This window comes from Oxyura jamaicensis, chromosome 24 (genome assembly GCF_011077185.1).
Source record: "Oxyura jamaicensis isolate SHBP4307 breed ruddy duck chromosome 24, BPBGC_Ojam_1.0, whole genome shotgun sequence".
Lineage (NCBI taxonomy): Eukaryota > Metazoa > Chordata > Aves > Anseriformes > Anatidae > Oxyura > Oxyura jamaicensis.
The window spans coordinates 7,182,667-7,210,630 of NC_048916.1; the positions used below are offsets into that span (position 1 = coordinate 7,182,667).

Sequence of the window (27,964 nt, forward strand, 5' to 3'; positions counted from 1 at the left end):
GGGGGGGCGGCGGCGCCAGCAGTCAAGATGGTGCGGGCGGCGGCGTCGGGGGTGGGGGCGGCCTGACGTGGGCGCGGGGCGGCCCGTGGGCCGGCGCCGCGGTGATTTGCTGCGCGGCGCGGCGAGCGGCGGCGGCGGCGATGAGAGCGGGCAGTGCGAACTGCCGGAGCAGCCGCCGGCCGCCGTGAGTGCGGGCAGCGGGCGGGCGCGCGCGGGGCTCCCCCGGCCTCTTCCTCGCTCTCCTCCTCCTCCTCCTTCCCCCCTCCTCACCCCCGCCCCGCGCTCCCCGCCGCGGCTCCTCCGGCGCTCGCCGCTCCCCGCCGCCCTCCGGTGCCGGGGGCCGGTGCCGGTGCCGTGCCCGTGCCGGCCGCGGAGGACTCGCGGCGCGGCGCTGCGCGGCGGCCGCCGCCTTGCACCTGATGAATATTTGATGCCCTGCGGAGCTGCGTATCAAAAACTCGCGGCACAGCGCCGGGACCGAAGCCCCCGGGCGGGACGGGGCGGCCGGCGCTGCCCGTTGTGCCGTGCCGAGCTGTGCGGCTCGGCGGCTGCTGCCGGCGGCTTCGCGCACCGGCGATGCGCACCCGAGGCTGTCGCCTTCCTCCCCGAGCAGCAGCGGCGGGGCCGCGGCTCCGTCCGTGCCGCCGGCCGCGAGCGAAGCGCACAAACTTTTCGGTGCATCGTGACTCGCCGCAGAGCTCCGGCTAACCTCCCTCTCCTTCTCTCCTCCCCCGTCCCTCCTCTTTTTTTTTTTTTTTTTTCCTCCTCTCCCCCCCTCTGTCTTTTGTTTTCGCAGATAGTCGGCACACAAAGCTGGTCCCAGATTTGAGCGACGACAAGGCACCCTAATGAGTGGACCTCGGGATCGCTATGGATTTGACTAAGATGGGCATGATACAGCTCCAGAACCCCTGCCACCCCACGGGGCTGCTACACAAAGCCAACCAGATGCGCCTGGCGGGGACGCTGTGCGACGTGGTCATTATGGTGGACAGCCAGGAGTTCCATGCTCACAGGACAGTGTTGGCTTGCACTAGTAAAATGTTTGAGATCCTCTTCCACCGCAACAGTCAGCATTACACCCTGGACTTCCTCTCACCAAAGACTTTCCAGCAGATACTGGAGTATGCTTACACTGCAACCCTCCAGGCAAAGGTTGAAGACTTGGATGACCTGCTCTATGCAGCTGAGATTCTAGAAATAGAGTATCTAGAAGAGCAGTGCCTGAAGATCTTGGAGACCATCCAGGCATCTGACGAAAACGACGCCGAAGTCACCATGACAGACGGAGGTGCCGAGGAAGAGGAGGACAGGAAATCGAGGTACATCAAGGGTCTTTTCATCTCCAAGCATTCCAGCGAGGAGAGCGGCTATGCCAGCGTGGCTGGTCAGAGCATGCCAGGAACCATGGTGGAGCAAAGCCCGTCCGTCTCCACCTCCTTTGGCCTCTCTGCCATGAGCCCCACCAAGGCGGCAGTGGACAGCCTGATGACCATCGGGCAGTCGCTGCTGCAAGGCGCCTTGCAGCAGAACGCCCCTGAGGACTCGCATGCTGCCAGCGGCCGCCACCCTGGCCTTGCTGAAGTCAAAACCGAAGTGATGCAGGTGGAGGATGCCTCCAGCCATGAGAGCCCCCGGACAGCAGAGTCCAGCGCTTCCAGTGGGGAGAAGTCTGATGACAAGGGCAAGGAGGGCCCTGGCACCCCGACCCGCAGCAGTGTTATCACCAGTGCCCGTGAACTGCACTATGTCCGCGATGAGAGCACAGAGCAGCCTCCCGAGGCCGGACAGGGGCTGCCGCTGGGGCCGGAGCAGTCCACGGCTGCGAGCGAGAAACCCCTGGGTGTCTACTCCGTGCTACCAAACCACAAAACTGACTCTATGCTTGGCATGCCACCCTCCATGCCATCTGCCCTTCACATGCAGCCAGCCCTTGCCGTGTCCATGGACTTCAGCGCTTACGGAGGGCTCCTGCCCCAAGGCTTTATTCAGAGGGAGCTGTTCAGTAAGCTCGGGGAGTTGGCAGCTGGCATGAAAACGGAGAGCAGAGCTGTGGGCGAGCAGTGCAGCGTGTGTGGGGCAGAGCTGCCGGACAACGAGACCGTCGAACAGCACAGGTGAGTCTTCGTGGTGTCCAGCACCGCATGTCTGTTTGGTCACTTGTTTCGCTACTGCTGGGGTGTTACACCCCATTTAAAAACACGTTGTTTCTTACTGTGTTTTATTCTTGAGGCAAATGCAACGGTTGGGCATGATCTGATAGTGGATTTTGATTTTTGACTGGGTGTCGCGCACCCCGGTGCAAAGGGCTGGTGCAAAGTTCTAGCTGCATCCCCAAAAATGGGAGGTGGAGCAGCATGCAGGCTACCAGCCCCGTGTGCAGGGTCAGCTGTTGTAACTTTTTCAGGGCTGGCAGCTATACCAGAAGCTTCCTTCCAGCAAGTGCTGGGTGGGGAGTGTAGCCCAGAAGAGGCTTGAGGGATGAGTGTTTCTTGCTAGCACAAACCCCCCTGGTTTCCCTGGCCGGGGTCTGCAGAGCATCTTAGGGTTGCTGCTATTTGAGTTTAAGGATCTGTGTGCATACAGCTGCCTGTGGGCAGCACACCGTAGGGTCAGGCAGCTCCGTCCCACCCTCTGCCAAGAGCCTGCTGTGCAAGTAGCCGGTGCCTCTGTGCAGGGCTTGTTTCTGCAGGGTGGAGAGACCTACTGGGTTCTCATATCCCACTATAACGATGATGTTTGGGATTGCTGGGTTTTGCGGCTTGCTAATCCTGCAGTTTTACACCGTCTTTGTGATGCTGCTCGGCCTCACGGGTCATGAAATATTTGTACTTTGCCCAAAGTAGCATGTAGGTCAGGCTGGGATTGCTGTGTCGCTGGGGTGAGCCCCGAGGACTTGTGCTTTGACAGACCCGTGAGTCCATCCCTGCAGCGAGGGGTTCAGCATTTAACCTTCAGCTGGGGTGGCTGCATGTCTGCTTTTGGGGCTCCCCTGGCTGGGGGACTGTGGTGCTCACACCAATCCCCACACCTCGGAGAGCTGCTGCGGGGCAGTAGCATGTGGGCTGCTATTGGCATGTGAGTTCAGAGCCTCCCGCTTGTGGGAGCGGGACCAGAACTTGCTCAGGTTCAGCCAGGGGTAGGGTCACAGTGGTTGTGCACCGAAGCCAGCACTGCACCATGTGGGCAAAGCCCCTGGCACCAGCCCTGCCTCAGCGGGTGCAGCGCAGCGCTGGCTGGAAGTGTGGCCGCAGCCCTGCCTGGGGACGGCGGTGCCGGCTGGTTCGGCAGCCCCGCAGCGAGGCTTGAATAAATGCTGCCAGAGCTCCCAGCAGCGTCCCTGAAGTGCCCGAACTGAGCATCTTCTCAGAATTTTAATGAATCAACAAGTTAATTAGTCCTGATGTGCATAATGTGCTGCTGAGGCCGTGCATGCACAGGGACGGTGTTGGTGCCCGTGGGAGCTGCTGGCAGTGTCTGGTCCTGCCCGCATGCTCGCTGCCTGCAGTGGCCTCCCCGCGCGCTGTGGGGTGACCCACGGCCAGCGCTGGGCCGCGGGGCAGCAGCCACCGACTCAGCCGCTGCCTCTCGGCTGCAGGGTGGCAGCAGCCCTGCGGAGGTTTCTCAGCTCTCAGCATCACGTCTCGGTGTAGCTGGTGACTTGGAGCCGCTGCGTGTGCTCAGGCGGTCCTCCTGCTTTGTGCACCCGTGCAGAAGGTTTCTGCTTTGTTCCCCTGTATTGTGAGTGGGAGAGCTGGGGTTTGTGTTTGCTAACCGTGCAAGGGGCAAATCCTGCGTGCCCAAAGCTTTTTCCCTGGCCAGAGACGTGGCCGTGCTTGCCGTAGGGTGATGCAGGCTGAACGTCACTGAGGGAGAGCTGCAGTGAACACTCAGTGAGAATTTTAACGTGGCTTTCTGCCATAGTCTCCAGCATCCTCCTTTCTCCCCCCGAGGGTGAGAGTAGCAGCTGATGCCCCTGCGCGTGCTGCTGAAACATCTCAGACAGGCTGCGAGAGGGTGGCGGTCTGAGCTTGTGCCGGGGCTGCTCCTGCCGCTGCTCCGTGGTCTCCCCCCGAGGCAGGGCTGTCCGCAAGGATTTGGAGATGAGGGAGAGCAGCCCAGCCTGCTGAAGGAAGGAGCGTGCATCTCAAACCACCTTCCTGTGTTGGGAGGGTTCATTTTGACAACTGTAGCTACAATTGTAGCTTATTTCTTCGTTATTCACGATCTTTATCAAGAACTTCAGTATGCGTTGCGCTCTGATGAGGTCTTGGTTTGCTAAAAACGTAGCCTTGAAGCCAATTGTTTAAGCCAGTGCCAAACTTCATTTGTGTGTTCTTACTTTCAGGCTGTATATATGTGCAATCACCTTGTGCTGATAAACTTTTCAGAGCAATCCAAATCCTTTGAGCCGTTTTTAAACTGATTTGTAAGACGGTCCATGTTGAAAGGTATTGGGCAACAGTCAAATGAACTTTTTTTTGAAAAAGGAAGTCTAAATCCAAGGCAGTTTGTGTGTAGACAAGGTCTCATGTGGCTTTTTTATAGTGTTTGCTTTCTAATACATGGTGAAAATTACCATTTTGAGAGGATTTGTGGGATCCTATTGTATTTATGGAGCTGTTAAACAGCTTCCACACTCTACCGGGTTCTATAACGCTCTGCTGGAGCAGTTCTGCTGGTGGTGGCAGCTGCACCACGCTGCCTCCTCTTCGCTCCTGAACCCGATGTGGGATAGGGTTGGATGCAGTGGTCTGGGATGGCCCATAGAAAACTGCAGGTCTTGGCAGCCTGAGCCAGCATCTGCTGCCACCCAGACTGGTGGATCCAGTGCCTGGTGGGGAGGGCTCTAGGGATATCGCCTGCAGCCTGTGCCGAGGTCCTGGTTCCGTGGCTGTCGCTTAAAAACCCATCACAGCCTGCGCTCGAGGGGGGGCCAGCTGCAGGCTCGCATCAGGGTCAAGATATGCTGGAGGGACCACAGAGTCACCCGTGAAGTCGCTGCTTTGATTGACCCGTTCCTGTTGTGCATCTGTTGGGGCAGTTTTGCTTTTCAGCCCTGCCCTGAGCGCAGGGGTGCCAGGAGCATCCTTGTTCCCAGCTGTGGCTGCAGCCAGACCTCCCTTGCTTCGCTCTGCTCGCCCAGGCTGCTGCCCAGGTGTGCTCCCCCAGCACTGCTCTGGGCAGAGCCAGGGCTTTGGCAGCAGGGCGTCCCTTGCTGAATGAGTATTTCTGCCTGCCCCCCCCACCCGTGATTTTGTGTGTTTAGTTTTGTTCAGGACCCATGCTTTCAAGGCTCTCAAGTGATCTGAGCAAGTGGGGCGAAGGTGGCTGCTCAGGAAGGGCACCTCCAGTGCTGCTGGCACCACGGGGTGCTCGACTTCCCAGTTGGATGGCTTCTGAGTGCCAGCAAGTCCCAGCAGTGAGAGTAAGAGACCAAACCACTCTATCTGTAAGGAGTGCACTTAATGAGCCAAGAGGATCCCAACATGTACAGTGTCTGTTTACGTTACACAAGTGAGTGAATGCATATGGCGTGTATGTTTGTTTACACACACACATGCCTATATATGTATAAATATATATGTTTATAGTCTCAGAGCCTTCTGAGTGTTGCTCCCATCTTCATTAGTATGGGAAACGTGTGCGCACAGGAAAACAGCAGATCGTGAAGCAGCCTTTCCGCCGAGCTCCTGGGAGTGCCCAGGCTCGGGCACAGCGGGGCGCTGGGCTGGGCGCTGGGCCGGCACCCACCCACCCACTGCTCCCTGCTCAGAGCAAGGGGGGGCCGCAGGGATCTGGGGTCTGAGCACAACGTGCCCCCCCCCCCCGCCTCCTGCCGCAGCTCAGGGCCTCGTGGCGTGAGCCTCCGCACCCACCGGCCGCGGCCCTCGGGTCCCTGCCGAAGCGCCGCGGTTGGGAAGCCGTCGGCCGCTTGGCGATCCGCTTTTCTTCTTACCGAGCTTATGATTTTGACTAATTGACTGTGTATTGAGTTGGTGACTCTTTAATTTTTTTTTTTTTTATAGAAGATTTCCTTCTAGGTTCAGTAAAGTTCAAACTTAATCTAATGTTAGTATTGATTGTCGCCTCTAATTGCAGACAAAAAAGCTATAGTTCAGTGGCCCTTTTCCGTTTTGTTTGTATGAAGAAAAATCTCGAGTTCTGAAGCGAGGGCTGTGCCAAGCTGCCGCATGAATCTGGGGTGATTTTTCATCATGAAGTTAAATGCATTAAAACTTTATAAAATGTGTGTTTTGTTTTTATTTTTAATGTTTAAAGCAGCCGAGAAGCTGTAGGTGGAGTTGTGATTCAGTGAAGCCCACGAGTGGCACGGTGCTCCCTTTTCCCTTTGGTGTGTCGTCGTTCACCACCACCGTGGAACGATTTGAAGGGCAAAGCATCCAAACCCACGGTCCTGCCTGGAGAGTCACCTTAGCAATGCCGTGCTCTGGCAGCATGGCATGCGTCTTTCTGCGACATGGAGATGCTTAGCTGAAAAATGAAAGTGCTCTATGCGAACGTTGTCGTGAGACAGGTTGTGACTGGCACCAGATGAAATGCTTAGTGAGGCTTTGGCTGGAAGGTTCTTCTTGTTCTTGCCATCCTTAAATCTGTCTGCCTTGGTGGAAGCTTTTGTTAGTGCCTGCCTTGGGAAGCCTCTCTTCAAACCTCCACGTCTGATTTTTGCAAGAGTTAGAAAGTTTTATGGTTGAGCTGTCAACTACCAGACATGTCCTCTGGTGGATTATTTTGACGGTAGGAATAAGGAGGCTTGCTCTTTCACTTTGGCTGCTGGCTGGTCACGATACCCCAAACTTCAGACCTTTGCCCTGTTTCCCCGCTTCTGAAGAGCAGAGGAAAGGCAGCTCTGCCTGTCTGGTGCCAGGAGGAAGCTGAGCTCAGCACCTTGCAGTGAGGTCTACCATGTCTGCCTACATCCCCAAAACGCACGAGCCCTTCTGAAACTATGGATGCAAGTCTTGAGCTGCTTGATGTTGTGCAGCAAACCAGAACAAACCTTACCAAAGACCCGGGTTTGAAAGGGCCCCTTGGCCACTGCGTGTGTGCGTACCTGGGGCCACAGCCCGCGGGCTGCGTGCGTGCTGCCCCCCGTGCCCAGGGGCCTGCGAGCCAGCACTTGTGCCAGCCCCAAACCCAGCCGTGAGGGAAAACCACCGCTGGCCACGGGCTGCGTCTGGTGTGTGATGGCTGGCAGGTCAATTCCTGTGGCGTGTAGCTTGTTGATCTGTCTGCGTGGAGCTGCAGCATTAGTACCGTAGCAAATCTTAAGTAGCTGCATAGGGAAATACTGCTTTTGGCTCCTTCTTTGCCACCCTCACCTCCATTTGTCTTCGAGTGGATTAGCTGAGCATTGTAATACTAATGCCATTAGGCACATTGGCACTGCTCAACATGTCACAGTGAGAAACAGATGCAGTATACCATTAAAGCAATAAACGTGATAAATCAGATCCCAAGTGCTTTGTGAGATGTTATTAGTGTTAATTTTGGTAGCCTGATACAGTAGTTGTTTTTTATTTTATTTTAAGCATTCAGCAATTTGTGTTGCACTAAGCTCAGCTGCAAAAGAAACTTAAAGGGGGGGGAGGGAAAAGGAATAAATAATAATAAAATTTTAAAAAACAGCAGCCCCCCAAACTATGCCCATGATTATTTCCAGAGTTTGAAGACAACTTGGCAGCTCTTGTTTCTTGCTGATGGGCCTTATTAGTGGCACCTGGCATCATAACCGGTTAATGGAAACCAGCGTTCCCCCACTGCGTGGCCGCTGACAAGTAGCTCTGTCAGTGCGGGTCTGCCATGCGAGGAAGCTCTTATTAGCTTTATGGGCAGGGGGACTTGCCCCGCTCAGGAAATGAATGTTGCAGCCAAGGTCCGCGGCGCTGACCCCGAGCGTGTAACCTGTGAGTGCCAGCCGAGACCCCGCGCAGGATGCTTGGGATTTCGGGCTTTCTCTGGTTCTTGTCATAAGGAAAGAGGGAATACATTGTGGTATGTTGCAGCCTTGAACTTTTGATTTATTCGGTGGGGGACTTAACCATTTCCATACATGGCTTGAAGCATGGAGGTGGAACAGCTCTCTTTGGCTTCAGCATTATTCAGTCAATTATCACGGATCTTTTTGGTCGTGCGACGATCCTTTTTAAAGGAGAAGTCTGAAATTCCAATCAGAAAAGAACGAGTTTGGTTTTCCCCTTGGCCGGTGATGGTTTTTGCAGCTCTCCTGGCTGCCTGCCCAGGCTCGCGGTGGCGATGATGCTGGGACAGTGCATGGGGAGGCAGGAACATGCACGAGGCTGGTGTACATGGTGGCTCCTCGGGGAGGTGGAGAAGGAACCTGCTCCTCATTTTTCCTCCTCTTGTTTCAATGGTGAAGGCTTGTGTGCCCTCTTTTTACCTGTGATTTCCTCGTGGCTTCTGTAAGGCAGAGCCCGGAGGGGCAGCAGAGGGGTTTCCACAAGAGCGATGTGCGTGGGGCTGAGGATGCTGCCTGTCGCCCAACCTGAGCTCAGCGCTGCTTGTCTGGCTGTTATTTTTTTTTCCTGAAAGCGTGCTTTTCACTTAAGATCATCTATGGCAGTTCAATAAGCGTTATGGAGTCCTTTCAGTTCTTGTTATAACTTGCAAGGTGGTATTTGTTAAAATGGCACTTATTGATTTCATAGAGGAATCCTGAGAGAGAATGTGCTGTTTCAGGGGTGACAGTATCAAATCTTTTTTTCCCCTTCATGTGTAGAAATGCTGCAAGGCAGCAGTCAGTTTGCAACGGGGTATCTGTGCAGCCTTATCTGCTTCTACACAATATCGGCTGTTTCCTTACCCTGCTGCATATATCTGTTTTTCTTCTGTATAGTAAAATGATCTGCATTTTCCTTTTTGCTCATAATTAGCAAGAATTTTCTTTTACTTCTTCCAACCCCCCCCCCCCCCCCCTTGACAGCTTCAAGAGAGACTTTAAATGAGTAATTACTAAATATTTCCCGGCAGCCAAACACGGGGCCATGGCATCTCCTGTTGCAAAAGTGAAAAATATTTCTGTTTGCAGTTAATTTTAGTGGCAGGCAGATCATGTTAACTGGGTGTAATTGCTTCCAGATATGGCAGAGGGTTTTGTGTGTTAGGATGAAGGGTCTGGTAAGTGCTCACTTCCTGTGTAAATTAGCCTATTCCATTCATTCTTTCTTTCTGGGCAGCCCTGGATTGTGTCATTCTTCTTGCAATTTTTTTCTCTGGCCTGGTGTTAGGCAGCTAAGTGCTTTATAGTAGGTTTAATTCTTCGTTTGGCATCAGTCCTGCCTTTACCTTAGCAGGCGAGGCAGTGTCCAGATGCGTGGGCTGGGGTTTGAATGTCTGTCCCCGCTCCTCAGCCTTTTCTCTTGCAACAAAGCCCAGCGCAGCGTCCTGCTGCCTCCTCCGCGGGGCTTCGAGCAGCGGCGTGTCATCTCCCAAATATCCGTACTGCTGGCCAGAATTACTTCTCGAATTGAGGAAGTGTGGCTGCGGCAGAGGATGCACACAGGCGCCTTAGAGAAATCGCCTTCGAGCAAGATTTTCAAACGTGCATCACGGTCTGTGCAAACCACACGGCCGATAAGCGATAACAGTCCTGCGCGCATGAGTGCTAGCAAAACACTGCCGCTCGCTTTGAGCCAAAAAGCTGCTCTTTTGGGTGCTGCCTCCGCTAGGCATGATCGGGCTGCAAGCGCCGCTGCTATTGTTTGGTTTTTTTGTTTGTTTGTTTTTTTTTTTTTGGTTTTGTATGGCTGACCAGAAAAAGTTAAACATGCGAGAGGTGCAGAGTCCGCAGGCTGGCCTCATTTCATGCAGCGTTACCGGCTGTGGTGTTTTCGTTTGAAGTGCTCGTTTGAAGGCTGAACATCACAGGTCTTGCTGCTCTTTCTGGAGGTTTGTTTTCTCTCCAGCTACAGCAACGACTAGGAATTGAAAAATACCCATTGGACAGATAGGCAGTGAAATACAGAGTATGTGAATGTACAAGAAATTAAGACAGAAGGGTCTGCATCACATGAGGAATACAGAAAGGTTTGTGCATCGTTTTGAACGAGCGAATGCAAATAAGGCAGGCACAGTCTGAGTGTGGAAAGGTTAGGTACCTTGAATTTGGGCTTGTGAGCTCGAGTACTTTCCATTGATTTGTGACACCTATTTCTATTCTGAGGCTCGAGCCTGATTGTAAAGACCTGTTTGGGGCATTTAGAAACGTTGCATATTTATTCACTCCAGATAATCTTTATCTACGCTGAAGTATTCCTGAAAGGGTTGTTATCATTTTTGAGCACTAGTTTGCATTGGCAATGTTTTGGATAAGTTCCGCAGTTTACGTGCAGAGTAACAGATACCTCTACGGGGATAATAAATGCTACTTGACCACTAGATTTCTCAGATCAAGATATATTTTTTTCTTTTATTTGAGAGTGTTGTCCACCAGCTCTGTCATTTTCCACCTGAAGAGAGGAGCGGTGTGAAGGCAGTTTGAATAAAACCGGGGTGCAGAGAAGGATGGTAGGACTGATCCTGTCAGGCCCAGCCTGTGTGCTCTGGATGGCAGCCAGTGCAGTCTATATCATTTTCGCTGTAGTGTTCTTAACTGATTTTAAGTAGATTATGGTTGGATACATGTCCCACTGTGCTAGTTTAGTTTTCCTTTGACCTTCGTAATCTTGTTGCTGTTTTATTGGCATGTTGTTTAATAAACAAGCCTGCAATATGCAATTTAGAAAATATTTCTCTATTTAGGCAAAAGTGGCATAATGTGTATTTAGTGCAACTAGAACTGCTTGCAATAAATCCCTGTTAAATGCAGTGCTTTGTTACCTGTGTCAGCACAGGAGATGTTGTTTGTCTGTGTATCAGCACAGCCGATAACCCCGTGCTCTGTTCAGCCCTGCACAAGGACCAGGTTGCTTGATGAGCACAGGTTTCACGCACAGACGGGTGCCGGGGGGGATGCACGGTGGCCGGGCTGGGCAGAGCTGCCCAGGAGGGGCAGGGGGCTCTGCGGGGTGCCCTGGGGCACCGGCTGCACATGGGGTGACGCCGGGTGGCGCGGCGTGGTAGGAGCAGGGCATCTCTACTCCTGCGGGTGACCTACAAAACAGTCAGAAATCGAAGGAGTGGAAAAACAAAAAGAAACTAAAAAACCCTGAAACCCCAAACACCAGGGCATTTCCATTACCCGCTTACTCAGAAGGACGGAAGGAGAGCAAGTAAGTGGCTGGAGCCGCTGCCAAGGCAGGCACGCAGGCCCTTGCTGGCCGTGCTGTTTTGTTAGCAGACACAGCAGTGTTTGCAGCGAGCAGAAAGTGACGTGCCACCAAAATGCCCGTGTGACTCCAGGCTGCCATGAGGCACCCTGTCCCGGGGGCTCGTCCTTCCCACTGCGGGCCCCGGGAAAGCTAAAAACATGTTTTCCCATTGACTTGGTGAGGACTTGTGTTGAGTTGTAATTTCTCCAGGAATTCTAAAGTGTACAATCTAATTTCCTTTGTGTGAATTAGAATATATATATATATATATATATATATATATATGCACACATGTATAAAATACATAACTACTGCCTATCACTTGATTTTGTTTTAAGATCTGTGTGTACATACTGTACTGTAACAGCATGTGCGTTCTGTTTGCATATCCAGTGCTACTGTTGAAATTGTTTTTATGTTCTTGCCACCAAGTCTGGGGACACGATGCTGGCAGTGGACTCAGTGTGCTTTGCCCTTTGTCACCTTCCCTCATTCTTTTCTCTGTGCATTATTTATAGTAAATCATATTAGAAAGGAGTGTTAAGGAGGAAGTGTGATTCATCCTCCTTGAAACCATTGATGACATAAGTAAAGGCAAAGTGCTTACTACGTGTTTTTTATTATGGTATTTAAGGACAGGTTGTACTAATTTTGTAGTGTACAGAGTAAACCTGTGAACATTATGAATCTAAGAAATTAGATTTAACCACAGCGCATACCACACGTTAAAAAAATTCAACGAAAACCCACACGGACTTCTTGGAAGTGTGCACATGTGAAAGCGCAAGGCTTTCAGGACAGCTACAGGCTTTCCAGATTTTACTCCGTACCGTTGGCTTTCAGTCGGCTGGGCTAAGGCTTCTCATGGGTTTGCTGGGACTTGCTCTGGCATGGAAGTGGGGAAGGTGACGACCTCATGAGTCTTGCCTTGCTTACCAGGGCTGCCCTGGTAAGGGATGAACGTGAAGCTGATGAGCATCAGTCCTGTGTCACTGTTGATATCCGATACTCTCACCTGTTGCAAGTTACAAAATTTGGGAATGCACAGTTTCTGAATTCCCTCCTCTGATTTCTCATTATAGCATTAACATGCTTGGGTTTATCAAAGGTCTCGCAAGAGATGCTTTGGTTGTGCATCTGTTCTGGCAAAGGGGGGGCAAAACCCATGGAAAGCCAGCGAGTGGGGTGCTTTCAGCATCCTCACAGAGAGGAGATACTTGGTGCAGGGCAGCTCCATGGCAGGGGCCGTGCCAGGGGCAGAGGGACAACCCCACACCATGCATGGCCGCTGCTTACAGCCTTTGATCTGGTGGCAGATCTCGCCATGCAAGCTGCTTGGCCGTGCTCCCCTTCCAGCCTTCAGCATTGCCGTGTTTTCAGTATTCTCTATTGGTGTCAAAAGACAACATTCAAAGCAAAGACACGCCACAAGCCCCCACCCCCAAATGGCTCACAGATCGCCTGTGGATGCTGGCCACCTCGCCGAGCCGCACAGCTTGCTGCTGGCAGCACGGAGCAGCTCGTGCTGGTGCCGGGTATCTTATCTCGGGCTGGGCACCGGCTGCGGTCGCCGCGTGCAGCACAGGGCCCGGCTGTGTGATAAGGCTGCAGGCGTTGTGTGCCGCTGCCTGGTGGTCTGCTTGCTGCCACCCCTCGTGCCCCCGGCACATCGTGGGCAGAGGTGCAGGTTCTCCGTCCCAGCAGCCCTTTTCTGCGAAAAGATGAAGCATTCAGAACCCAAACCCTCTTTACCTTTCTGTTTGTCTCTCTGCTATTTTTACCAGTAATGCGGTGACTTCCTCTTTTCTTTCTTCCTTCCTCCTTTTCTTAGAATATATCCAAAGTGCCGAGAGGAGGCAAGACAGCACTTCTGCGAAGGAGAGGGGCCACGTGGCTGCTAGAGGGGCTGTTGGTGCACAAAGCCACGTCAGTGCGTGGCAGTGTGAGCTTCTGGGGTGCTGCCAGGGAGCAGCAGGAGCGAGTGACGGAGGCTTTGCTGCCACCCGTGGCGCCAGGAGCCCGGCCCTGGTCTGTACAGCCAGCAGGAGCCCCGCTTCCCTCCCAAAGGGATCTTTTCCAGGAAATTTTTAACTTGGATCAAAACCTTTCCCATGGGGAAATAAGTGAAAACTTGCTGTTATTTTTAAGCAGAAACCTATTTTTGCTTCCTGGGTTCCTGCCTCTTCTTGTTTTAAAGAGCAGGGGGCCGGGATGGGGGGGTAGTTCTCATTTTGACATGCTGTCCCCAGGCATTTTCGTTCATTTGAACTCAGGTGAAGGGTGGTTTCTCGCTGATTTCTGGGGTTTCTGTGCTTTGTGTTTTCTGGGGCGGAGGGAAGGGTGGCTCCTCGGGCAGGGGCAGTGCGGTCGCGGCCCTGTGGGAACTGGGGCACCCCTGGCTCCCAACCCGCACCCGCACTGAGTCAGCCGCGCGGGGCTGCCCCGGCCTTGCCTGGCACTGGGGCAGGGGCGCGGGATTTAAGGATGCAGAGGCAGTCACTGGTATTGATTTTTAGCTTATCTGACCCTTTAGCTAGAGGCGGCTCTTCCCTCAGCGTCTAACCAAATGTAACTTAAAGCAACAAAGAAATGTATATCATCCTTCCCTTGTGTTAATTAGGACTGACCAATGCATTATTTAGCGGGGTGGGAGTTGCTGTGGGCTGCCCCGAAGAGGGTGCTGAGAGTGTCAGGGACGTGCATGGGGAGAGGGCTCCAGGGGTGCTGTGCCGCGGCCAGTGCTCTGTGCGAGTGAGGCTGGGGGCACTGGCCAGTGTCCGTGTCCAGCTCTGGAGCTGGCTCCCGCCCCGACCTTGTGTTTTGAAGGGGGACCTGTCCAGCTGAGCGCCGCGTCTCGGTGCAGGATGCGGTCGAGAAGGGCCAGCTTTCCTGTCCCCACCCTGGGAGGATGGGCATTGCCCAGCCCCACCACGGGCAGCTGCGCAGCATCCTCCACCCGCTGGAGGTGGAAAACAGCTCCCTAATTAGCACCTTTGTTGCTAAGTGAATGGAACTGCCGTGCGTGGCGAGCTTCCCGATAGTGATACGTGTGTCAGAGAGGGGGTCATAAAAAGAGCACACAATGCCTCATTGTGCAGCCGTAGGTATTAATGCACCGCAGCCTGTTTGCTCGCCTCGTGACAATGGTCAGGTAACGTGGGCCAAGGACAAGAGGCAAATGCAGTTTGTTTTTCTCTCCTTCCCCCCCCCCCCCCGTTTGCTTGGATGTTTAGTGCTACCCACAAATGCAGTTGCTGGGGACTGATAAGAATCACTGACCTAAAGCAAGTAATGGAGACTTTCTTCCTGCCAAAATTAAAAAACAAAAACACCCACGTTGTATTGTGTTTATAGAGCAGGGCTGTGTCTTGCAGGCTCAGTGTGCCCTGCCATTGGTCCTGGCTTGCTGAAATTTCTCTCATGTAGGCTATGAGTAGGTTGGTTGTTTTTTTTGTTTGCCTTTTTTTTTTTTTTTTTTTTTTTTTTTTGCATCTTCAGTGTGCATGGCCCTGTGCATTTCCCACCGTGTGTGAAGTCAGCTGTTAAATGTCTGCTCCGCTGCCAGCACCTGCCCGCAGGGCCCGGCACAGCTCCACGGCACTCGGCTGTGCAGGTCCTGTCCCCGGTGTGAGAGCACAGCGAGCAGGCTCCTGTCCTGTGCAGTGCCGGGACTGCGGGGAAGGGCCTGGTGCAGCGCCAGGGATGTCGGGCTCTCTTATGGATGGGCCGTTGGTGGAGCGCTGTCTTTTTTGGCGGCTTTTCTGTCCATTAGCTCTGCGATAAATTAGGCCGTGGCTGGCATCTCCTCACTCTTTAAATAAATTTGCCTTTGGAAAGTACCTGCTACGTTGTGATGGAGCTGTATTGCAAAGAATCGAACAAAATGCCTGGACAGCGCCAATTCCCCCCCCACCCCTCCTCTTGAATACAGATATTTTAAAGGCGGAAAGTGGCATTAGATGGAGGCCTGGCAGGGCAGGTTTTGGTTAAACGTCACTTCTGGAGCTGAATCTCCTAAAACAGCAGCTGCCGATGGTAAGCCCAGGCTGGCCTTGCGTTCAGCTGCACCACGCGGCGGGCGGCCGTGCCGGTGCCCGTGCTGCTGCCGCTCGCCCTGCTTGCAGCCAGCATTGCGAACCCTGCATGTGGGTGCTGTGCTTGGGCACAGCAGCGACAAAACGAGAGGCCAGGCAGAAACAAGTAGACAAAGAGCAGCTGGATGCAGCGAGGTGTCCCCAGAGCTTATGCGAGTCCTGTGTCAGCGGCAGCTCCTGGCTTTTGGGACAGCACCATCTCTGGGGGGTGCAGGTCAGAGCCTGGTGCTGTTGTCTGCCCCTCCAGGGCCACGCAGGGCTTGGGGAATTGCGCTGGGTGGCAGCAGTGACGGTGTGGGGCTGCCACAGGGCTTTGTGTTTGTTAAGGTGTCTCCTCTGTCCAAGGTAAATTGCGGTTTGGGGCTGGGTATGTATAGTACATGGTTGCTTTTTAAAAAAAATGTATATTGATTTAGTTCTTGCTTCAGGCACACCATTTTCCCGTGGTAGGATTTTTTTCCCTGTTATTAACTAATGAGTTGATTCTTTTGCAGTTTTAAAATAACTGTATTTTTCCTTCAACATTAGAAAAGGGAAATGTCTTTTCTCAATAACATTGCTCTCGTAAGTCATTGAAGGCATGAATTTACCATTATTTCACACAAATATGTGGATTACCACACTTCTTATTTCTTAGACTTGAATTGCTGAATCATGGAAGCAGAGTAATAGAAAATGTTTGCCTACATGATTTGGGGGGAAAAAAAAGCCTGTTTTTAGAGCTGCTTGAGCAGCTGCTGTGGCAGTCGGGCTCTTCCTGCCCCTCTCACTGTCAGTGGTGTCCCTGTGAGGTGGTGGTGATGCTGCCTCCTCAGGTGGCATCTCCGGCGCTTCACCCCTGGTTCTGCTGCAGGCCTCAGCGCTTTTATTTTCAGTTGTTTTGTCACCTTTCATGCCCTGTGTGGGCCAGGTCAGGCACGAGATAGCTGTAGTGTCACTGTGCTAAGACAGAGCGTGGCATCATCTCTGAAGGGACGGCAATGACAGACATCAGCGCTGCCCTGACACCAGTTCAGAAAGCACGGCTCTCCTCCCACCCAGGACGAGGGAACTGTCTGCTGGCCAGCCCACACAGTAGCTCTGCTCCCATGAAGTTCGGGATGGGACCTCATGTGATGGTGCGAGGCTGGGCTCCAGCAGTTACCAGCTGTAGTGTGGTTAAAAGCCACTCTGTTTGGATTGCCAAGGCCCTTTGATTCTTCCTGCATCTTCTTCCACATCCTGGCCCTGCGCTGCGGAGCAGGGCTTTTATTATTTTATAGGTGCCGTAACAGTCAAAGGATGCTGTGCAGCGGCTGCTGGCAGGGTCTCCCTCACCTCGCTGCTCAGCGGCGCTCTGCAGCAGTGCCCAGTTCACACCCAGCAAGGGCTTGTGCACCTTTTAGAAAAAATCATCTTTCCATGATGAAGTTCGTGGACTCATGCTTTGTGTTTTGCCCAAATACTTGGGTGCCACGAGTACTGATTGCATGACCTGACTGCTTGTTTATACCTAAGATTTTTTCGTGCTTTGCCTCACAGTCGCTCATTCATGTGAGGCTTTTCCCCATCTCCCTATAACAGGGTTTGGCCATCTGTGGGATGTGTTTGGGCTGTCCTTCCTGGGGTGTCCAGAACTTTGGAAAATATTGCACTAAATGGTGAGAAGTACAATGTCATCAGAGAAAAAAAAAAAAAGGACAGAGCAGCATGGGGTTGAACTTAGGTGTGTTCAGTTCAATCCAGTATTTTAACCACAAAGCATTCCTCCCTGGGCTGGTTGAAGATGTCTATTTGCGTTGTACAGGGCTGTTGGTTACAGAGCAGCAACCAGGGTAAAACATTACCTTGCAATTGCATAGTAGCGGTTTTCTATCCCCCATGCTGTAAACATTTGTCTGAAATGTTGCACGTATTGCTAGAGCTATAGCTCTGGAAAAATACTATCTTTAAAACAAAATAGTACCTCATTTAAGACTATTCTTCTGAAGAGTGCAAATAGGGGTAAAAATTAATGCATCTGTCTTTGCATAAAGATCTGATTGTTCTTATTGTTATCTCTTCTTAGGTTTGCTCTCAGAAAGATTGGATAGTCTTAAGATCTGCAAACAGTGCTAGCAAACTAGATGCAAAACTAACTGCAATTATTTTCAGTGCAGCACTGAGATGATCACAAAAAAATACATGCTAGGGAGCAGAAATAGTGCAGAGAAAAATTCTCATATAACAAATTATTGTTCTTGCAAGAGCAGATTTGAAATCTATTTAACTTTTCAATGTCCCATACCCTTTTAAATGTTTCAAGTGTATTCCCACTGATAGGTTACCTTTTCTTTCCCTGCAGGCTATAATTAGTGTCCTTTACACAGAATTGGCTTAGAATTGGATTTGAAGAAGATAAGAATCAAATTACCAGTATTTATCTTGTAAATTCCAAAAGATCTACTTAAAGACACTGTATAAAAAGGATTTTTAAAAAGTTTGTACTATGAAAATGCAAACCTCTAATAGGTACAACCAAAGGATTCATTAATGTTACATCTGCAAAACACCCTTAAACAAATGCGGAATTGCCAAAAGTGTGAGTACAGGCAGGAAGGCATCCCTTCCTCCTGCCATAACTCTGCCTGCGGGCTTGGCAGGCGGGCTGCTGGTGGGGTTTGCTGGATTCCACACATAACTATTTGTAGGCAGTTTTATTTTTATTTAATTAAAAGTAACTATATCAAGATTCAATCCTCTAGCAGCCTGCTTTTGCTATTAAAATAGATGCTATCTTGTTTAAAGCGCTGACCCTGCTCTGGATTGACAGACAGCCAGTGCCGTCTGTGGGTTGCCTCCTTCCCCAGGCACAGAAGCGGGACTCTAATGCCTTAAGTTGCCATAATGTTATGCAAGATGTAGTTTAGCCTTTTAACGTGTTTTTTTGTGTGTGTATTTTTTTTCTTTCCACAAAGGGCCTTGCTCTTTTAAAACATGTTAATTCTTCCATTAAGCTGTTAGGTATACTGTTGTGTTAGGTATACTGTACCCCACAAATCCTGTATTAATGCTTGCAACTGATGCTGGGCTCCCAAGATCTGAAAGTGAGGGTTGCAGCAGCAGCAGCACGTCACACAAGTGTTTCTGTAACATTATGTTATCTCTTGCTATTTACTCAGTAGCATTAAACAGCTTTATTTTCATAACCTGTTGGATGATTTTATTTTTTCTTCTGTCTGGGTAAGTGTGGTGCAAGTGGTGTTGATTGTGACACCATAGTGAAACAGCTCATAAAAGTCAGAGTACGTTGGTGAAGTTTAGCACCAGTCTGGTGAAGAAATGTGAGAAAGCTGAGATAGTGTTAGCTGGAGATGGGTGCTTTCAGCATGTATAAAATGGGCTGATTTCATTCTTTGCTTTCATGGCTGTTCCCAGGTAGGCTGGAGCAGGTCAGAAAAGTCTTCCAAATCCAGCATCCTCCCTCTTCTTCCAGTTTCCTCTGATTCCCTCCCCTCTTTGTTGTGCGGACTTTCAGATGACAAGGCAAGTTGAGCACAATAAATGGATGGAGGTAATTTCAGTGGGTTCTGTTTTGACAGAAATTAAGCATCTGAATTTAAATTAAGGAGACAGAGAACCTAGGCAGCTGAGACTATATTTTCATAGCGTAAACAGTTGCAGAAGAAGATTAATAGCATCTGTGTAAACAGTTCATTGCGGTGGAGAGGGGCTTTTTTGATAGTTAGAAAATACTGACAACTGCTTGGAGCAACAACTGCCATACCTTGCCTCCTGTTTGCCTACAGCATGGCACAACCAGACGTCCCTATGCATTCAGTCTTCCTGTCGATTCTACAGTAAATATTTCAGACACCCTCAGTCTAGCTCTCCCTTCTTGCAGTAAATTACATATTAAAGTAGCCTGGTAACTGAGCACTGGTTGCTGCGCGATAAGGTCCGGGAAATCAATATGTTTGCCATGTGCCTGCTTGTTTATGACACCTGCCTGCAGAACAGTTGAGCAATGTTCTGTTTGCCGAGGCTGCACTTCGGAGGCTCGTATCCTCCTAAAACAGAGTCATGATCTTACAGGAGAAGGTGCAACAGCAGCTATTGATTTTTGCTCCCTGAGCGTGGTATTACACGCGCAGAACAGGGCTGCCTGACAGCCTCTGAGCAGCCTCCTTCTGCAGGGGGGAAAGAGGAGAATGGTAAAATAATATGAGTGATGATATTTGATTATACTGCACAGCCGTGCCGAGTGAGTGAAGCCTGGCGGGATGAGAGATTGGGTCACATCTTCATTCATCTTCAGGGCTTCTCCCCAGCCTCTGTGGGTTTTTGTGCCGCTCCCATTCACCACCCCCAGCAGCAGGTAGGGGAGCAGACCCCTGGTTTTAAATTCCCGTTTAACATGCCTGGGAAGGGAGGCAGCGGTGTGGATGAGTGGGGCAGCAAGATCTCCTGACGTGCTGGCTGCTGGCAGGGATGCGTGCTGGCGCGGTGCTCAGTGCAGAGATGAGGACCCAGACCCCAAATCCCAGCAGCGGGGAAGCCTTGTGCCCTGATCCCCTGCCACCCGAGTCTCCCACCCTGCTGGTGGCTGAGGCTCTGCCAGGTTTGTGGGCTGGGATCATCCCATGGAAGTGGAGGAAACTCATCTCATTGACTTCAAAGGGAAGGGCTTCAGAGGTCCTAATTCTCCATGGGCTCTGGAGCCAGAGGAAGGGTCCATGTGGTCATTTCCACAAGGAATGCCTCTTTCTGATTATCCATCGCAGCTCTGTATGTCAAGATGATGTTGCATGTTGGAAGCACGTGAAATGCAAGTGGTTTTGGTTCACTGCAGGATCAGGTGGTGCAGAACTTGGACGGGGAAGTTGTAGGAGCACGGTTGTGCAGCAGCCACATGCTTTGGTGCTGGGCTTGAGCCCCAAGGGAGGTACTGGACCAAGCACAAGTCCCCACGCAGGGGCTGGAGGTGCCGTCTCCTGCAGCACTACAGAGGTGAAATGAAATCAGAGCCCTCAGTGTCATCGGTACGTACATTTAAGAAGCCAAAAATGTAGAGGGAAAAAAAAAAAAAAGGCAGGAATTAAAGGGGAAATCTGGATGACTCACTTTTTTTTTTTTTTTTTTTTTTTTCAAATCTAAAGTTAGCAAGCTGAAGTAATTGACCTTTTGACCCAGATATGAAGTTGGGAGGTAAAAGACACGACTTGCAAGATTTTTGTAAAACTGTTGACCTCTTACAAGATTAAGTCAGAGATAATAGTAATTATAAACAGCTTACGGTGGGTTTAATCAATAGTGAACTTTACCTCCTTCCTAAAACTGAAGGTCAGGTTTTTACTGCAGTAAAGATAGCAATTGCTGGCTTTCACACCATTGCTAGCAGTAAATGTCTCTGAATGTAGGAAATCTGTGAACTGTGTGTGTATGATTTCTGTGGGTGCTCATATATGTGGAGTGGGAATGGACCTCAGTGCTCTTGGAAATTGGCTTGTGCCTGCTCGTGCTGTCTCCCACCAGGAGCAAGAAGTACGTTGCAGCTGCTGTCAGAGTCTGTACATGTGTATACACACACATGTATATAAACACACACTGTAGTGTATCCCTTAATGCGGGGGACCTGTGCTATCAGCAGGACAACATAACACTTGTACAACTCAAAGGAGGAGGAAAACCGTTCTTGAACCGCGTAGCAGTGTGTTTCTCACTAGGGAAAAAATTGAGTCTTTAGTTAGTGTCACTGTGAACAATTAGTGAAATTGCAAACGGAAAGGTTTCTGCCTCTTATTTCTCTAAATATAGTTGGTGTCTTTTTATTTTACAGGGCAAGCAATTGTCCTCTGTATGCAGTTAGATTCCTTAGCAAACTCGTCACTGTAATAGTGATCAAAAAATCCTGAAAAGCAGAGTTCCTGGCTGCTGGCCATTCCTTACTGTGCTCCCTTTTGGATATAACATTTGGCAAAAAATAAGTTGGAAGCATCGCTCCCTTCCCTCAAAGTTTGCTTTCTAGCCTCAGTCAGGAGAGCCTCTGCCACCGCTGTGCTCCTGCTGTCACCCAGGTGGCCAGTCCCTCCTGGCTGCGTCCCACGGCAGGCAGTCGGCAGGCTTGTGCCCTCCGCTCCTTCTCTGCCTTTTCTTTTGCAGGCTGGGCTGCTGCCAGTATTTATGAAGTTAAAAGCAGTCGGGTACACTGTCAGACTTAATATTGGCAAACAGCTTCTGTGTATGGAAATTTGTTGCCTGCCATTTATTATGGGGAAGTTATACTTTATCCATCTCTCCCCTCTAGCTAGTCCAAGAAAAGAAACCGCAAATCTGCTTTTAAATAGCCATAAATACACTTGCAATGACCCCAGCTCGTTATTGCAGGTGGTTAAAGATGCACGGGGGTGGTTCACACAAGCCGCCTCAGAGCCGAGCAGCACAGCACCGCGTGCGGGGCTGGGCAACAGTGGCCCCCGGGGCTCCCGTGGGACAGGAGGCGTGGGAGCCCCGTCCCCAGCTCACGGGGACGCACGGCTCCGGGAGCAGGCAGCTCTCACACCGCTGCTCCGGCTCGGCTTGACGTCCATGGAGCCTCTTGACGGCATTTGGCTGCCGTGTAATAAGTCCGACATTTCTGCAAACCTCCATGTCTTCCTTGTTTGTTTGCAAAACGCTGCCCAAGCGAGGTTTTTTGTTATGCTAAATCTCGTAGGTAAACTTAGAAGGAAGACAAATACTGCTCAAACTGTCGCCAAGGGTGCTATAAACACCGCGCTTGGACAGTGGCACCATTGAGACGCTTGCGTTCAGGAGAAGTTAATACAAAGGGAATGGGGTAGCGTGCAACTATGAAAAGGCAGTTTCTCTTCGTTTAGCTTTTAATTGCTTTCTTTCACTTTTTATGTATAAAAGATTGTCCATTTAATTAACTCAAGAATGCAATTTCAAAAACACTAATGCTTTACACATGATGGCTTTTAAAATAAAAGTAGCATTCTAATATCGCGTAGGGCTTTTTTCATGTATGCATTAACCTTTGCAGCAGCAGATTATTTTAGAAAGAAACGATCCCCCCAACAGCCCCTGGAACAAAAGGGGATCTTGAATAGGAATCTGAAAGATTGTGAGCTTTTGATCCTCAGTTTACCTTGTTAATATTTCTGGACTGGCAGGAGCTCCCCTTTAGCAAACAGTAGGTGATTCCATCTGTTTCTTTGTCTTTCTCTGAATGTCACCTTTTAATCTCCCACAAACAGCATAATGAGCCATATCATCTTTTCTTCTGCGGCCTGAGCACCAGAGCAAGTGGTTTGCATCGCTTACAAAAGATCTCCGGGTAGAGACGAGCAGGGGTAGGAAAGTGAGAAGCAAAAACCCATTGCTGTTCTCGCACCTCGCCACCAATTTTCGTGATGCTGACCCTGTTTTGCTCTGTGAAGCTGCCGTTTCCATTGCAGGCATGCTGCGATGAGCATGTGGGAGGTCAGGTACGCGGGCAGCTCCCCGTCGGTGCTGGGTCTGCGCTGTGTGACCTGGCGCGCCGTGCTGCTCCAGGAGTGGGGCTGGACCGTGGCAGCAGGGCATGCGGAGGCAGCAGCGCTGAGTTCCTCTAGCGCCAGGAAACAGCTATCATTTTTGTGCTCATTCTTCAAAGCGCTTGTGGTGAGGAAGGGAGCCATCAGCCCGGTGTTGTTAACATTCATAGAGCAGAGCAAATGCAACCTCCAGCTGTGAGTCACCAGCCGACGCTGAGCTCCTGGAGGAAAGCTCAGTCTGCATCCCTCTGCTCCATGCTAGCAATGTATGGTGGGTTTTTTTGTTGTTTTGGTTTGTTTGTTTTTATGGAGGTGCTTTATAATGGATGCACTCCTGAGCACACCCTTGCTGCGACCCCTCGCTTAAAATACCCATTAGGGCCTTTTAGGGTTTGTTAGCTTTTAATGGACATGTTTAATCTCTACCAAATGGACTTGGGGCAGGGGGAAGAGGGAGAATACCAAGGGCAGGAGGTGGGGAAGGAATCGCCTTCCGTCCAGCCTGCTTAACAAAAACCTGCCTGCCTTTGCCAGTGCAAAACCTTTCAAATATTCCACTTGTTTCCTTGAATTCGCATTCCTGTTGCTGTGTGGGTACATGTCCAAGCAAAGCCTGTGCTGGAAGTAGCAGTCCAACCACGAATTATGGTTTATTGGTAAACCTGAGGGCAGAGCCCCACGTTCCAGCAGATGCAGCAGTTGAGCAGAGGTGAGGGCACTGCAGGGATCGCCCGGAGCTGGACCCAGCAATGAGACCCCAGCGACTTTCTAGCTGACACTTCGCAACGTCTTGTGCTCTGAGGACCTGGGTTTGCTGCTTAATTAATTCCACATTTGCCTTCCAAGATGATTAAAGTGGTGCCTTTAGTCCATGAATTAGTGCCATTGTCTGAAGTCATCCTCTTCCTCCGGAGGGATCTTCTTCAGTACGGGGACTTCATGTGAGGGACTTCTTCAAGGAGACATGCCCACCTCACGTGCTTGAGATTTATATGATGATTTTTTGCTTCCTGAATTATTCAAATTTCTCTTTTCATTACCTGGATTTCTTACACAAGAAAAAATCTGCCCAAAGTGGAGTGTGCAGCCTGCCCAGGGCTCGCAGGCAACACTTGCCACTACGTGCGCGTGGTGCGATAGCGGTGATAATCACCAGAGCTGAGTCTGTTGGGCTTCTTTTGATATCAAAGGGGATTTTTTGTAACCAGCTCTGGAGAAAACACCAATTTTTTTCTCCCCTTTGAATTAACATGTGCTTCTTCCCCCAGATTCAGGCAGGGAAGTCTTGTGGGAACTTTGAGACAAGTTGCTGGTTTTGTTTTTAAAAATCTGCACGCACACACACACCCTTTTTTTGTAGCTTAGAAACCTCTCTTTGTGGCAGAAGGCTGGGAGGGTTTGAATACCACATACAAGCGTAGGAGGCTGACTGAGACCATACGGCTTTATCATTCATTAATTCCTGTGTTCATTCATCCTTCTATTTAAACTTCTCTGTAAAGACGGTAGCTACAGATGGTCTTTTGGTACACACTTTAGCTCGGAGACCTTGGCCCCGACAAAGGGGTACAGAGGGAGCAGCAGAGTGTACAAAATATTTCCAACCATTAGAAATCAAGTTCTTATTCACTGGCAGCGCCTGTTTTGAAAGTAAATTTATGCAACAGCATCATAACTTGAGAAACAGGACATTTCCAAGAGTCGGACTTAATTAATAGGCAAACGTTAGCCGTATTTTTGTTGTTTATAGTTGTGCTTCAGAAACTTGAGGAGTAGTACTTCTTTAGCTGTGTGCTTGTCTCTGTGTTGCACAACATAAAACTCTCGACTTTCTCTACTGACATAACCAGCACTGTTTTAGAAAAGGAATTAAGGATTGTGGGTTTTGCATATTATTTTTGTGCTGGATCGCCATTACCGTGTAAACTGACAGTTTTCCTTAAACCTGCCAGCGTTTTTTTTTTTTTTTTTTCCCCCAGCAACACCAGAATTGTTTTCTGCAGCTCCCGTGATGGTTTCCGTGCTGGGAGCTGGGGCAAGCAGCACTGGGACACGGCGGGTGTTTTTCTGTAACGATTCACCAGCCGTGCCTGGGGATGCATGGGGCAGGGGTGCTCTTCCCAGCCTGGTGGCAGGTTCATGGCGGTGCGTGGATGTGCCCCTCGCCCCCGGGACCGCCACCCGGCACGCGCCAAGGCTGTGGCGTCCCACAGCACCTCGGGCTGGCTGCCGATCCTCACCGTGCGTTCTGTTTGCGCGAGCCTCGGTGCAGAGACATCTGTGCCGCATTCCTGACGCGTTTGTGTCAGGCTTTACGTGTGGCCGTGACGCCGTGCTGAGCGGGGGTGTTACAGGGTCGGCACTTGCTCCTTCGGGTGCCCCCGGCAGCTCCTATGCGTGCCCCGGCCACGTGGCTGCCGTGTGCCCTGCAGCGCAGTGGGGGCCCTGCCCTCCCTGCTCCCCTGCACCCCGACACCTTCCCCTGCGCGGAGAGGCAGGGACTGAACGGGCTGCCCAGTGCTTTCTTTGCAGCAAGGGTTTGGGCCCGTTCCCCTTGCCTTGGCTGTCTCCCACATTGCAGGCTCTCCCCAGGGGTCAGCGTGGTGCTAGTAAAAAGAGGGCCTTGGCCGTTGATCCTGCGTCTCCCCCAGAAATCCACCTACCAGTGGGGCTACAGGCTGCCTGGTCTCAGCCCATCTATAAACGTCCTTCTCTGTGAAACGTAATTAAAAAAGCCAGAGGTGCAGCTGCGGAGGAAACACTGATTCCTAGCAGGGACTTCCCACCTCTGACATCCCGTGGGGCTCAGGGTCCAAGTGCTGTTGTTCGGGGGAGCACAACCAAAGCCGCCCGGGACATGCAGGGGGTGGCCGAGGACAGGCCACTGCCACTGAGGGCTGCGCAGCTCAGCGCCGAGGCTTCGATTCCTGTCAATGAGGCAAAGTGAATACAATGCCAAGAAGCCTTCCTCTGTTGGCCATCTGGTTTCACTGGGGATATTCAAGGAATGCCATTTCCAATTCCCCTTTATCTGAGAGCAGGTACATGGGTGAGGTGCGTTAGCGGACCCTTTGGAGATGGAGGAAGCATTTCTGGTCATGTTCAGGCCCCATCCCTGGGCAGAGGAGGGACTGAGCAGGTTTCTCGCTGTTGCAGGAGTTGGCAAAGCCGGTGGCAGCTCCCAGGCGTTACTCGGTGTCTGCCCTGGCCCCTTTTGTCCTTCTGGGGCTAAGCAGGGCAGTGCAGAACGAGCGCCTGTTGGACGCTGTCCATGGATGCAGCTCGCCAGCTATTGGGGAATGAAGAGGAAATAAAGGCATAAAAACGATGGAGCTCAGGGCTTTATGCCAACGTTTCAATCATGGCAAAACATGTAGTGCTCTGCCTTGCCTGGTACGTGTGTGTTTCACAGCGAGTGTGTTCGTGGCAAGGGCAAATATCAGCGCTGTCTTGTTTTCCTTGCAGAGACAGAGCTGCAGAAAAAACAGGTGTGATGAGATGTGTGCTGCCTCAGGGGGCAAAGCACAGGGTGCGGGAGCCTCGCGGTGAGACCCTGACTGCACAGTGCTGGGCACCGGGGGGGCAGTGTGCCGGCACTCACGGGGCAAAGGAGCCCACGGTTCATTGCTGTTACTGGAGGTGGAGGAGTAGGAGAAATTTCAGCATGGAGTTGCTAGCTTAGAGGCATCCGTGCTAAATATGGGCCTGGGGAAATTGAGCGGCGAGGTGAATGGCAGCTCAGGGTGGAAACGTGGAGCCTTTCACTAGCGCGGGGCTGCAGCGCTGGGGCTGCGAACGGCTGGGTGCAGGGGAGAGGCAGCGCGAGCAATTCTGTTTGCCTCCAGGATGCGGGATCTAATCTCACCATGATTAAGCTGATTTCGTTTTATAGATTGGAATTTCTCTGCAATAGAAACTGATGAGGCTAATGTGAAAAATTTACTTAATAAAAAGCCTCATTACCTGATGCTGAGGGGCTTTGGAACCAAAGCAAGCGATGTGCAGAGTGCTTTGGATGCATTTCATCCTTTGTGAGGGAAAGTTGGGACTGAAAGTTTTCTGTAGGAAAAACTGAATTCTGTGATCTTGTTTTTACACATGCTGTGCTTAAATATTAACACCAATTGAGCAAATTGCCTTTTAACTGCCTTTATTTGCTTTCATTAACAGTATAATTTAAAAGCTCCAGAATTTGCATGGAACCTGTTGTGCATGTTGGGGAGGGGGGTGAAACTGTTCATAAATTAATTAATCGTGAGAAAGCCTCTTCCAAGAGGTCACGAAGCACAAGGACAGCTCAGGGATGACTGGGCTTTTCGGTGGAGTACACGGTGTGCTTTTGGCTGAGGCCATGAGGGAGCAGAGCATGCCGTGAGGGCTTGCGCCTGTGTCATAACTTGGCGAACTCGGAAGGTATTTGTTTATTTTTAAGCAGAATGTCTTTTAAGCTAAGCTAAACTAATTATACTGTAGCTTTCAGAGAGCTGAAGACAACACACTTAGTGTTTGTGTACCAGGGTTAAAACTGATGCCAGGCTGCATCATGGAGGAGGGTCTTTCAGTTAAAAAAGAAAAAAGAAAAAAGAAAACTGTCTTGGTCCTGTCCCCCCTTCCCTGTCCGCACTGGGCGCTGGCATGAGCCCCTGGCTGCAGTGTCCTTCCAGTGTGACATCTGCCTGCATTGTTCCTTCATGAGATTACTCGAAATATGCTAAAAGTTTCCAGAATGATTTCACTGAATCACTTGCTTCCTTCTGTACAGATGTTTTTGTGGTTTTGGAACTGAAGCCAAATCAAACATTATGAATGAGATACAGAGACCACCGTGTGCCATGCGATATTGAAAGCTCCTCCGGGAGTTCGTTTATACAAGCAATTTTGACACCTCTGGATTTGATAGCCATTCCCAAAAAAGTATGTTTTACTTAGGAGAGTTTTGCTATCAGATGGACTTTCTGATGGACTTGATCCAAGCCCTCACTTTCCCATTCATTCCTGCTGTCAGTCACGGACACTGCCCTGCACCAACAATGCTTCTTTCTCTCCCACACCGCATGCACATCTTTTTTTTTTTTTTTTTTTT

At 50.8% G+C, this 27,964-nt stretch overlaps 1 protein-coding gene and 1 long non-coding RNA gene across 5 annotated transcripts in view; both read left to right on the forward strand.

Moving 5' to 3' along the window:
• The window catches only part of ZBTB16 (zinc finger and BTB domain containing 16), a 76,850-nt gene that overhangs the window by 624 nt on the left and 48,262 nt on the right, over positions 1–27,964 (forward strand). Inside the window, exons 1-2 of one of the 4 annotated variants that reach the window (XM_035346020.1) lie at positions 28–184; positions 801–2,117. In XM_035346020.1, coding sequence (XP_035201911.1) covers positions 871–2,117 — 1,247 coding nt within the window. In that variant the 5' untranslated portion in view covers positions 28–184; positions 801–870. Of the gene's footprint in view, positions 1–27; positions 185–796; positions 2,118–27,964 lie in introns of those variants that run through there. The other 3 variants (XM_035346017.1, XM_035346018.1, XM_035346019.1) reach the window with 3 other exon arrangements.
• On the forward strand, positions 5,832–7,602 carry LOC118177941. The gene is made up of 2 exons (XR_004755981.1): positions 5,832–6,695; positions 6,866–7,602. It is a non-coding gene; the product is annotated as an uncharacterized LOC118177941 (long non-coding RNA).